At 44.0% G+C, this 13,080-nt stretch overlaps 1 protein-coding gene across 5 annotated transcripts in view; it reads right to left on the reverse strand.

Moving 5' to 3' along the window:
- aatka (apoptosis-associated tyrosine kinase a) overlaps positions 1 to 13,080 on the reverse strand; it is a 35,845-nt gene that overhangs the window by 1,781 nt on the left and 20,984 nt on the right. For 3 of the 5 annotated variants that reach the window (XM_067571458.1, XM_067571457.1, XM_067571456.1), the window contains 11 exons: positions 11,540 to 11,681; positions 7,958 to 8,037; positions 7,330 to 7,448; positions 7,071 to 7,158; positions 6,818 to 6,951; positions 6,169 to 6,253; positions 5,943 to 6,064; positions 5,254 to 5,403; positions 1,068 to 4,464; positions 798 to 978; positions 508 to 711 (listed from right to left, as the gene is read on the reverse strand). In XM_067571458.1, coding sequence (XP_067427559.1) covers positions 508 to 711; positions 798 to 978; positions 1,068 to 4,464; positions 5,254 to 5,403; positions 5,943 to 6,064; positions 6,169 to 6,253; positions 6,818 to 6,951; positions 7,071 to 7,158; positions 7,330 to 7,448; positions 7,958 to 8,037; positions 11,540 to 11,681 — 4,702 coding nt within the window. Of the gene's footprint in view, positions 1 to 507; positions 712 to 797; positions 979 to 1,067; positions 4,465 to 5,253; positions 5,404 to 5,942; positions 6,065 to 6,168; positions 6,254 to 6,531; positions 6,615 to 6,817; positions 6,952 to 7,070; positions 7,159 to 7,329; positions 7,449 to 7,957; positions 8,038 to 8,423; positions 9,504 to 11,539; positions 11,682 to 13,080 lie in introns of those variants that run through there. The other 2 variants (XM_067571459.1, XM_067571460.1) reach the window with 2 other exon arrangements.

The raw sequence follows: 13,080 nt of genomic DNA on the forward strand, positions 1-13,080 counted from the left end.
CCCATAGAGCGAATTCATGTCAGTGAAACAAAGTCCAATTCAAATTCAAAAGATTTTCACAGCAGGAAAATAACAACTTCTCAAACCACTACTAATTCCCTTCTCCACTCACCATCTTTAGATTCAGTATGCTACAAACATTCAATTATCCACCAAAATATCTCTCAATACACAGATTATGTTTGTAGTTAAAGTCATAAGCCTTTTTATGTTGGTAACACATGGCTATGTTTGCTTAAACCACCAACAGCCACGTTTCCTAGTGTTATTTCGCACTTAAAATATTTTTGGTGGAGTATCAATAAGACATACTGTGCACCAAATAAAAAATTTAGAAAAAAAACTGTTAAGACTACAACATTATATTAACATAACATATTGTAACATATTACATGTTTGTGACAATGTTGTTGATGTTGATGATGGTATTGATGTCATATTGTTCATGCAAATAAACTGACATTATATAACAGTCCAAACTCTGTATAGAAGACAGTTAATACAGACCTGTTGCTGTGCCCATGTGGGGGTCGGAGACGTGTGTAATGGAAAATCGTGAGACAATAAAACGGTTAAGTGCTACAGCTGCAGGTTTCGGAGCCTCAGGACTCTTGGGTGTGGATGTGGGTGAGGAGTCTGGCTCAGGGATGGTGTCAGGTGAAGACGGGCAAGGCTCAAATGGAAGGTCATCTTCCCACTCGTAACCCCCACCTGAATACACACAGTCACAATTATAGTGAACAATTTGGGATAAGTGAACTAGGAAGTATGGTGTTTTACGTCCTTGAAAAACTTACCCTCTTCTGAGTTGTTCCCATCTGTTTCTTCAGAAACACAGTATGTCTCACAGGATTGGGCTTCAAGTTCAGGGTCAGGTTGTGGCTGGTGGTCAGAAGTTATTTCCTCTGAGGATTCCTGCCCACTGGACTCTGCTCCTGTGGAGAAGGTGTAGTCAGCCAGCTCTCCCGTGGGGCTCTCCTAGAAGTCAGAAACAAAAATATTCCACACATACATAATCTTTAATAGACAAACATACTGCATAACTTTGACCTAATTACATCTCATACCTGGTCAAAAAGGAACACTGTGACATCATCAAAAAAAGACACAGCTTTTTTCTTTCTCTCCAACTCATCACAGAAGGACTGGGTGAGCAAGGTGGGCATCTTCAGGAGGCTGCGGAGGTGTCTAGCCTTGCTGCAGTCGCTTACCACCACTGGCACTGTGGTAAAATCTTCCTCACTCTCCTCACTGTCCTCATCCTGGATGTTGTAGGTCCTCAACTCTTCATCAGACTCACTGTCATCCGAGTCATCTTCATCCTCCGCCTCCTCCAGAGGAGCTCTTACATTCTCTCCGCACAGCTCCAACAACGATGAGGAAGTGGACAGGTCAGCAGGGCCGTTGGATTCTTCACATAAACTGTCCTGTGAGTCACATTCCTCTGCGTCTATGTCCTCAAAATCTTCCTCATTTATTCCCACACCCTCCCTTCTGTCCTCTGTTTCTTCGTTGTCATGATTGAATTCAGGCAGCTCCTCCTCCTCTGTGGATCCATCACCATTTTCATTCTCTTTTGGGGCCTCGTCTCTGTAGTCAGTTATGGTGGAATCAGAACATAAATACTGGACAGGGGAACAATCTTCTGCTCTCCTGTTCCCCTCCTCGTGGTTTGCTGAGGCCTCCTGAACAGTAGAGGAAGGTTCAGACACAATGGAGGAGCTAATCTCTGAGGAGGGCTCTTCTACTGAGTTCTCTGTCTCCAATCCAAGATCATCATCTGCAGGGGAAGACTCTTTGGTCAGGCAGCCGCCCATCTGCGGAGGAAATGGTGACAGCATGGACAACCCAGGAGTGGAAAGGGGATGGCGTGAACCTGTGTCAGCCTCTGAGAGATTTGCCAAAACACAGCTTTTGATATGTCTCAGATTCATTAAATGTTCCTCGTCGTTGAATTTCCTTTTGATATGATCATCATCTCTGTTAGAGCTTAATTTCTCAGCATGCAAGTCATGGCTATTTGGACCTGTAAAGAACTTACTGCCTTCCTCTCGAGGGCTTCTCTCATTCTCGGCATCATAGTCAGAGAAATAGGCCGAATCCCTGTATGGGTTCTTATCAGTCAGGCCCTTTAATTGTAGCTCTGAGGTGCTGGTGGAAGTGCAGACACCTTGGCCTAAACCCACTTGCAGAACAAGTTCAGTTTCTCCACCCAGCCTAGGGCTCCTGTCACCACCTCGGGGATCTCCAAGCTCTTTGAAGATAAACTCTGGAGACTCATTGTTCTCTGTGTCGTATCCACTGTCCAGTGATTTGGGCAGGACAGGGGTATTGAAGGGATCTGGGCTGAAGGCCTGGTCACAGGGGCTTGCCATTGATGAGGACAGGTTAAGAGTGTCTACAGAGTCAGGAGTTCCCTCTGGATTCTTCAGTGGGCTTAGCTCTTCCTCCTCTGCTTCAGCATAGTCCAGGTTGAAGTCGGCAAAGATCCCTGATGTAATATCTGCAATGTCATCGTCATCATCCTCACTGTAATCCCCAAGCTCAACAAGGCTAATGCTGGAGTTTCTGATGCCCACTCTGCTGTCTAACACTCTACAACTCTCTGATGTCTCTGGATAGGTTAGCCTCTTGTCTCTCAGACCAACAGAGACTCCTGTTGAAACCCCCTCCCAGATATTACCCCTCTGCTTGTCTGTCAAGGCTCCAGTTTGACCCGTCTGAGGTTCCTTGAAAGAGGATGGGGACTTCACATAGCTTGCCTCAGGTATCATCTTAGGTTCAGAGTACAGTCGTTCTCCATTAAGCAGTGGTTGCTGTTCATATTTTACCTCTAATTTCTCACCCTCTGTGCCCCTGGCATTCATACTTGAGCTGATAAGAGAATCAATACTTCTTAGATTATCTACAGGTAGGTTATTTTCCATTGGAGTGGCCTCTCTTTCTTTGTGACACAAGTGAATGTATGAACCTAATTCACTGGGATTGCTAGCAGCTTTACCTCCTTCTGCCTCCAAGGTGCCACAAGACCTGGAGCTGTGGAAGGTTTTAGTGGTGGCCTTAGTCAAAGACCATAATTCTGTTGTGTTAGAGTGAGCTGTATATTGAAGGTCCAGATAACTTTCATGCCCACTGCCTGTCTGCCTGCTGTCAAAACTCAGGCTATTATTGTTCGCTGAATGGTTTGAGGTCCAGTTAGTGGCCTCTCCCTCAGAGAAAAAGTCATCATCAATGTCTCCATCCCTCCGCTGGCCCACCAGCAGGCCATCATCTGTACCTACATCAATGCTAATGTGGTTAACAATGGGTAGTGTCTTTCTGAGGGGACCCATCATATTATGGCAGCTTTCATTAACCACGCTACGACCTGTGCTTGCTTCAAGGTAGGGATCGCAGAACCCTAGGCTGGGGCTGCTGACTGCTTGCAACAAATTGCGTGGGTTTTCTAAGCCCCCCACTGGATGGACAATGTTTGATCGTGGCTCTGGTGACGTATCCAGTTCAGACAGACAGGATTGGCCTGTTTTGTATGTTGATTGTTCACAGTAGACAGTGTTGCTCTGGTAGGATGAGAAGCAGTTGTGGGAGTGGCCTAGCTTTATAGGACTGGTGCTGGATACCTGTTTCAGCAGTGGCTCCATGGTTAGTTGGACAGTGGGACTTGAATCAGAGTCATAGGCAATAGATTTAGTGTTGTCAGCAGTTGACCAATAAACACTGGGCTGTGCCATGGATGAACCAGTCCGACTTTCAGAGGACAACCTGCTGTTGCTGGCTTCCAGTCCTGGGCTGTAGTCTTCCTCGTTATCATCCAGGTTAATGTTACACTCTACTGGCTCCTCTATGCGAATATAGTACTCGCTGCTGACTGAAGGGCTGTGGGCACTCAACACTGGGACCACACCTGGGTGCTCGGGTTCATAGTAGGATGGGGAAATGCCTGAGGTCAGGCCGTCAGTCTTGCAGCCCCCTGAGGTGTTTCCTTTACTTGAATAGTAGATATCTTGGTAATGTGGGTTCCCCTGGCCCAGTGGCCCACTGGTGGAGGAGGAGCAGTAGGGCTGTTCAGCTCGGGCCTGCTCCCACTTGTACTCAAAGTTGAGACCATGGCTGGTCTCTGTGACAGTCAGTAGGTCATCTCCTGTGTCAGAGTGAAAGCTGTCAGAGAAGTGCTCTAGGAGGGGAAAGGAGGATGAAGCAGAGGAGGCCAGCTCCACTGCCTGAGTTTGATCTGCACCAGGGTCGTCAGCTGAGGCAGGTGTAGGGGTCAGAACCAGGGCTGTGGATGTAGCTGTGTGGGAGGCGCTGCCAAGCAAGTTGGGTCTCAAAGCATTCCAACGTTGTTCGAAGTCCTCCTCAGCCTCACTGGAGCCTTTGGCACACAAGTATGTAACCAAAAGGTGTACTTCCTCACTGCTAGGTCTCAGCTCTGGCTGCAGCCAACAGAACTGCATAACTTCATACCTGCACATAAAAATAAGAGAGAGAAAAGATCAGAGACAAGAGAGAGTAGAAGAAAAACAAAGTAATAATTATGTCACTCTCCTCAACTCTGCATGTCAAATAGCTCAGAGGGACTTATTGAAGTCTTAAGAATAAAGTTTTTTAAACAAGCAGAGAAATGGGCAGAAGTTAAAGGATTGATTCTAGATTTGCAACAGGGAGATATAAAAGAGAACTTTTGTGGTCAGCACTCTCAAACAAAACCAAGTACTTTTCAATGAAATAAGCTCAAAGACATATAAAGTATGAAACAGGTGCAGTGCAGATACTGACATAGTTAGAAGATGTTTACATTCCTCCTTGCATGTGTTTGTGTATGTCTGTGAATCCTCAGTGTTGGTACCAAAGATGTTTAATTTTTTGGGGAACAATTAAAAAAAAAGAATTAAATAAAAACAATATTTGGCTGGATTCCCAGGTAAAGATGAATGAGGTGATTCAACTCTGGTCGATGCCAGAGGATCATAAAGAATAGGGAGTATTGATCATCTGCTCGTGCTAGCAAAGAGAAATATTGCCTCAATGGAGTGGTGCACCACCATAAGCAGAAACCGATTTTGAAAATAGGACACGCTGACTAGTGTGCTGGTATAAAGGACATTTATTGATCAGTGAGAGGTGAAAGGCTTAGTTATCAGCAATGTCTAAAAGGCAGCTTATATGGCATCAAGATATATAACATTCTGTGTTTCAGCTGGTGTATGTGTTTGTATGTCTCCATGAGTGTGTGGGCGTGCAACTATGTCTCACCAGCGCTCAGCCAGGGGGAATTGGAGCTGGGGTTTGGGTAGTTTAAGCTGCTGTTCCTTCACAGCATATGTCAGTACCTGTCGGTCGGAGTAGTGTCTGTACGGCTGGTTTCCCAGCTCAAACAGTTCCCACACAGTCACCCCCAATGACCTGGAACGGGCAAAAACAAAATCATTAAGTGCGTTCACAAACCATTCCCAGGCCATTTGGCCATGTTCCAAGCAGTTAATTGTTCTAACTGTTCATTTCATAATCTTTATATTATATCGCAAGTATCCTTGTGCTGTACACATATTTCCCAATGAGTTTCACAATAAAAGCAGACCAGATGACAGAAAAACAGGAAAACGTAACATAATCCTGGAAGAGAGCTAAATTGAATCCATCCAAGTTGCTGGTGATGTTAGTATGGTAGCTTAAATCTGCAATAATCTGTGTGCTGTACACATATTTCCCAAACAGTTGAGTTTCTCAATAAAATACCAGATGACAGGAAAGCATAACATGATTCTGTATAAGAGCTGTATACATTCTGGCACTATACTCTGCAATCATTCAATGTTAGAGCAATTGATTCCCGCTTTCATATATACGCGGAGGAAAAAATGAAACATCTAGCTCAACAGTTAAGGTGAAAGTTATGGTTGAGTCAATAATATTTCCTGTTTGTCACTCCCTACATATCTCACCATATGTTGCTTGACTTGGTTTGGTCAACAACCAGCAGGTTTCCGTGGACCTCGTCTATGAGCTCAGGTGCAATCCATCGCAGGGGGACCCAAATCTGGTCTTGTGTTACATAATAGTCCTCCTAAAGAACAAAAAATAAAAAAAATATATATATATTTTGGGTCCTGGGTGATATGGTAAAAATCAGTCTATAAATATAGTGACATTATCAAAAGACAGTCTAACCTTGTATCTGCTGTGAGAAAGGCCATAGTCCCCGATCTTAACTGACATTTCTGAAGTTAGCAGGCAGTTTCGCAAGGCCAGATCACTGTCAAAACAAACATATCATACACATACCCTTATTTATTTAGTGTTGGAAGTTTTATAAAAAATACTGTTGAGTTTTAACCATTGTCAGTACATTCAGTACATCAGTATTGTCTGGGTTTGCTAATACATATTGCTTATGATATATAGTCAACTGATTATCCTATCTAGCCAAAGCATTAAATAAAGCATAGTATAATATGTGTACATGTTGAATATCAACAACAATATGACCGTGTGAAGACACAGACTAAACTAAGTCAGTTTGTTTAATCTCACCTCCTCCACAAACAGGGAGCTCTTTAGCCAGGCAGCCACTGACTAGTTGCTATGGCAGCCACCGCACGGAGATAGAGCGGGAGGGGTTCGCCCCCGGCAACAAAATCACTGATGCTGGAGTTCGTGACAACTACTCAGGCAGCACCAGGATGTTGTTGCAGGGAGAGACCAGCAGAGGGCACACAGACTGTTCAGATGGTTCAGATGGATTCTTCTTTTCTTTTCTGGGTCATTCATATCCTGACTGATGAAGGTAAACAGAGCTGGACTGACTGGCATATTGTACCTGTGTATAAAGTTGTATTTGTGGAGGTGTAGAAGCCCTGAGGCAATGTCACATGCCATTCGCTGGAGGATCAAAGGGTCAGGAGTCTCAGAGTCAGCCACCCGGCAACTGCGGAGGTAGCTCTTCAGATCACCCTGGGGGAAGAAAGTGAGAAGACAGTGAGCTGCTATGATTATTTATGAACGATGACACTGCACCAAGGAAGGGAATAATGAATGAATAAACAATATTTGATAATTAAAGTATGTCCCACCAGAGGGCAAAACTCCATGACCAGCAGATAAGGAGTAACCTCTGAGCACTGTGCCAGACATTGCAGGAGAGCAGGGTGCTGGAGGGTTCTGGCAGAGGAAACAGAATTTGAGTAGGTAGAGAGTGCAAAGACCATACATTCAATAAATAATCATATCAATAATTCATCTCTTCATTCATTTACATGGTTTTGTTACTATGCAGTGCTACATGTGTTGAAAGGCTACGGTGTGCAAGCTCTGGTGTTTCAGTGAACTGACCGGTATGGCTGGACCTCCTCCAGGAACTGCATCTGGTCCTGGACACTAGCACTGGCCTTCAGCTCTTTCACCACCACCTGGGTGGTGCTAAGGCCCGCATTGACCTCACCCAGCAAAACCTGAAAAGTATACATATGGGAGAAACTTTTGTGCCAATCTCAAAGCAGGTAGACTGGAATTTCCTACAAATAACATCAGCGTGCATTTACAAAGTGAGAATGTATGAGAAAACAAACAAAACTAGAATGGGAATAGTGCAAGAGCAATTCTAGGAAGTGTTAGGGCAGCATATACTGTACAGTAAATTGTAAGGAATTTATGTGAATTTGTATGGAATTTGTGAAATTCACTGTGCCTGTGAATTTCAACTCGTCTCCCATGGAATCAACACCCTGAGACAAGTGCCAAAGATTAGCCTCGCTAGAATGAGATCATCCTCACATTACCCTCGCATTCCACACAGAGTAGAAAGCACATTGGTGTACAGTTAGTAAAGTAAGGATAATTGCAGTTTTGCAAATTGCAATTGAAAGAATGAGTATGTGATGATGATTACTGAGGTGGTGTCTCAGAACCCAAATACTGTGTGTCTGTGTGTATGTTTTAAGAACAAAAAAGCATGTTTTACCTTGCCAAACCAGCCATGTCCAATCTCCTTTAGATAAAGTAGACTATGGCGGCCAAGGTCTGATGATTTCAGCAGCTGGACTGGAAAGAAAGAGTAAGAAAGATGGAAGATTACTTTCTGACAGAAAAAAATATAAGACTGTAGGGGAACAACAAAGATTTTCAAATACAGAAAGGAAAATAGAAAGTTGTGAATTGTTTTCAGATACAGAAAAGAAGCCTCAAAGACTGAGATTAGGAGAGAGAAAATAGAAACCGCCCTCAGCCAAACTATGAATGCACATTTCCCTAAATAAAAAGTTGTTTCAACTAAAGAGCGAAGATTGCTTGAGAGGAAATAAACCCAATTTTCAAACTAAATTAAATTCTTGGAGAACAAGGAAGCTTACTGCTACCACACACAAATTTACAACAGGGACACGGCACTATTCTGCAAATCAAACCAAGTTGTGCTCAAAATCAAATACCTCCATGGATCCTCATACTTCAGGAATGGAGATGATGATGACGGAGCAGTGGAGCGGCCAGCCACTCTGAGCACCGTGACAGGAACTGAGTCCGAGTCCCAGGCAAGGATGAAGTACTGGTTCAGAGTGTGAGAAATGAAAGCCCGTGGCCCCAGCCCTAACCCCAGGCGCCTTAGCCTCATTGTGTGTATGTGAGAAAGAACCCACGGTCGCAGTGTGTGTGTGAGAGAGCCTCGGCAGGATTTAACCCTCCGAGCCCTCGCACAGCTGAACAAGCTTGCCACGCTGCCTCTCCCCGTCTGCACCGAGCTCATCCTCCAACTGGGACACACACAAATACACACACTGTCCTCGTCTAGAGCTCTCCAGCTGTCGAGCAAACACCAAAGTCCTTGGTTCCTATACAGACTACATTTAAATCTACGGTGAACAGAGCCAGGTAGAAACTTATCACAGCTTCAAGTCAGTGGATAGATTAGCGGACGGTTCGACTCAGGAGTCCCGAGGAGGATTTCTGCGCTGGGTGCTGAGGTTTTCTGGTCATGTATCACGCCTGATGTGACCATCACGCATGTTGGTAGTGTGCCGTTTGACGCGCCAGCTCTGTGTGCAGCTTCAAGACACCCAGCAGTGACATAAGGGCCACATAATGCCCCCCCTGTCACCCAGGACAGCAGCATTCCTCAGCCAAACAGGACACAAACACTGCTCTGTCAGATGCAGAAAAGACCTCTGTCATACACACTCGCCACCACTATCTCAAGCGTCCCCTCCCCACTTTTAGGTCCTGGTGCATGCCACCACCCTTCCCCTGTCTCTCCTCATCCTGTCACAGACCTCTCACTGTATTCTGCCCATAATGCCAGTCCTCCGCTAGTGCGTTCCACGGACGTTTCAGTCCGGCCTTATGCTGACCCACTGCCCAGCCGGACTAAATCAGGGCCATTGTTTGGCTCGCTCACTCACACATTCACGCTGTGTCTCCTGGTACCCAGTGCACCAAATACACACACACACAGGCGCGCAATCACTCATATGCAGACACACACAAGGCCCATTCTCCACTGGAACGCTAGGCAGAGGTTGTCACGGTGATAACAATCCCACACTTCTCCACCCCAACCCCTGAGCCTCCACCACCCCTCCCTGACAGAGAAAAAGAGACAGAGACATTAAGAAGTGGTAATAGTCCAAATGCGGAATGTGTGAGCGTGAGGGTGCATTCCCGTCCTCTCCTACTCATGGCATTCCCAGTGAAGATGGTAGGGTCCAGTGGGATTGTAGGACCGGTGGGCCCGTGGAATGAGACACACACAATTGTCTCACACACGCTACATTTTGATGCATCGAGCCACAGTCGTGGGTTTGAAAACTTTGCATGACCTCTTGAATAAAAGATTAGAGCAACAAGTGAAAAACAGGACCGCCAGATCATCTGCAGATATTGTGCTGTGTGTTCATGAGTGCTGCTCGGTTCATACAGAAAACATCATTCATAGTAAGTGTACAACAGGTTTTTTTGTTCCACACTCAGCTACTAGGCTCATTTGCAACATCTTTATGTTACTGTGGGGTGAATAATTTATGAAACAATGTTATTATGTATGCAGGAGCCTTCAGTGATTATGCCTAGCTAACAACGGATGAGCAGTATAGAAAACAACCTGTTCAGTTCTTGACCTGTAGCTTATAGATGTCATTAACATGAGATATGACGTCATATCTGTAATTTTCTGTTGTCTTGATCTTTTCACACTTTTACATACATATGACAATTTGAACACTGCAAAGACTGCAAAATTGTAAATTTCTTATACATCAATACCTAAGCAAACACAATACTTACAAGTAAAAGGGTTAACATGATTATAGCACATGTTGTACTTCCTTTAAAGAAGAAAGGAAGCAAAAATAAGAGAGCATTCTCTTTCTGACTCAGTAAAAGGACACTTTCTCCCTTATTCTCCCCTCAATCTCCCTCTTTCACAATCTAGCCTCTCCTTTTGCCATTTATCCATTCCTCACCCTGCAACACCTGGACCAATCATACAGCGGTAGCTACGGAGGACAGAGGGGAGGCCAGTGATTGGCTACAAGCCTGAGGCTGCCTTGTCCAATCATTGCTGGAGCTCACATCCTCGGATGCTGAGCCCCAACTCGCCTCCCTTCTGGCTGAGCAGAGTGGAGCGCAGACAGCCAGTGAGTCATGCAGGGAAAGGGACTTTGAGCACCCAGGATCTGGCTTATACTGAGATTCTCACACACACACACACACACACACACACACACACACACACACACACACACACAAACCCCTCATACATGTACATAAGGTAGCCACATACACATTTTAACAGGCTGGGTTTGAGGCAGCATGAGAAGAGGAAGAAAAACAGCCTGTGACGTTGCTGGGAAGATCATGGCTACAGAATACAAATAAAAGCACTAGCATAATATGGATGTGAGCTGATTCTGGATTTTGTAAGAAGCAAGTAAAATACAAACAAATGCCACACTAGATTCATGTTAATGTGATGTAAAATGCATTTATAAAAACACTCAGAGCTAAAGAAATAATGGACAGTAGGGTTAGGTCAGATTCCTTCCTCTCCAGTAGGCTGCAGTTTTCACATATGATATGAATTGCAGCACTGCAGTAGGTCGAGTTCTAAATGCATTACACAATGGACAGATGTCTGTCCCTTGTTGAGGGAGGGGGCAAGAAGGAAGGGACATAATACAAGATAACAAATGAAAGAGGCCATGGTGTTCCAACTAAGCTTGGCAAAATTGCTCAGTTTTTATCTCATACAAATCAATAGCGCCAGTAAGATGTTCATAATCCACTTGCCATATACTCCAGAGAAGTAATAGCCTCTTTTTAATTGTCTCTGTAAGTGTGGTAGATATTCACTCCTAAAAAGCTGGGAATTAATACTGAATACTGAGATATGCAATACAAGAAAGGATAGAAGAGAAGTAATGAGAAACATCATGAAGCAAGGCAATAAGTTAGAGGAAAGGAGGTCAAGTAACACTCAAAAACAGGTCATTAAAAATCCAGACAGATATAATTCAGACGGGTTATGTGTGGATAATGTTATGTAATTTCTTACTGGATCTGCCAGGCTGTTTGGAGACAGGCAGGGAGACTTCGGTGAGGGGAAGAATGTAGACCTCGGGGCCATTCTGGGAGGAAGGCGAGGCCAGGGCCGAGAGATCTGCCTGGTACTCCTCTCCCTCAGTGTTTTCAAACTCCTGGTGCAAAGACACACGCTGGGATTAGTCATCCACTTGCAGCCATCCCACCACTGAGATTGTGGGAGACAATGGTTCAACTGTGAAGGCATCTAAATGCACTGAGGCACACCCACCTACCCATATACATAAGTCATGTACATTGTGGGGTGTACTGTGTGGCTCACTGTAAAGACACTGTAGGGGAGCTCACTAATGCACAGTACTATTGAAACTGTATACAGAAAGCCATTCTTTCTTTTCTTCTGTCTTCACTTTCTCCCTCATACACACACACGCACACACACACACACAACACAATGTTCTTATTAGTCAAAAATGTCACTTAAATATTATATGATAAGCTTAAATAAATAAATTAAAATAAAACAGGGCCTCAGGTACTAGTTGTAAGTTTTGTGTTTTTAAAAGTAAAAAGTACATTTTAGTGCTTATTTTAACCCATAAGAACTTCTTGTTTTGATGGATGTGCTAGTTTTCAGGAATTATCACTACGTGCAACATGTCAAAACTATGAGAGAGGAAACAACAGTGTCCTGGTTATTTTGAGCTGTGTGGTTTAAACTGTGCTGTTAAATCTGTCAGTGCATGTCACCGGTACATACTGAGCTCAAGTTTTTTCCATCTTTAAGGTCTTTAAGTGCTGACTAGTTATCGTGTTACACAACTGTGCTGCAAATATACACAAAATACCTGTTCTGGACTGCCATCAATAATCATTACTAGAACTTTAAGACCACAATGTTTTCTTGAGCCCGCCATGTCACTGCAAAATCCTATTTCTCTCTGTCCCATTCAAGAAAAAAACACTAGAGAGGGTGGGGACTATAATCAATTACGCAGAAAAAAAAAAAAAAAAACCTCTCCTCCACCGTCAATAAGATGGATGAGGATGAAAGGGTGTTGGAAACAGTGACCCTTTCTCTTTCCTATATACACCATGTCCAACATCATGTGCTCTGTGTGTCTGGTTTATCCCTGCTACCCCTCTTTCAGCCCCCCTTCCATTTTGCTCCTCGGTCTGCTGCAGTGTCCTTGGCTTGGTTTGTTATGGTGTGGCCCTATAGTTGCCTGTAAAGCATTGCATGTGCAGCATAAAGAGTGCTGATCTTAAACAAAAAGGAAGGTCATATGTCCTAAATCAACTTCAACAACAAACCATACATGCATAGGCATGGACAGCTGAGAGAAAAACAGCAGTGTAGTGGAAGATACACAGCCAAAGGAAACAGTATATAAACACTAAACTGAACATGATTTGCTGTATGACGATGATCACATAGTATATTAGCAGATTATTCTCAGTGTGAGTAAAAAATTCCATTAGCTCATAAGAGACCTCAAAAGTACTCTACTATAAGTTCAATATTATTATATATTTATATTCTGTTTGGAAACA

This window comes from Thunnus thynnus, chromosome 17, assembly GCF_963924715.1.
Source record: "Thunnus thynnus chromosome 17, fThuThy2.1, whole genome shotgun sequence".
Classification (NCBI taxonomy): domain Eukaryota; kingdom Metazoa; phylum Chordata; class Actinopteri; order Scombriformes; family Scombridae; genus Thunnus; species Thunnus thynnus.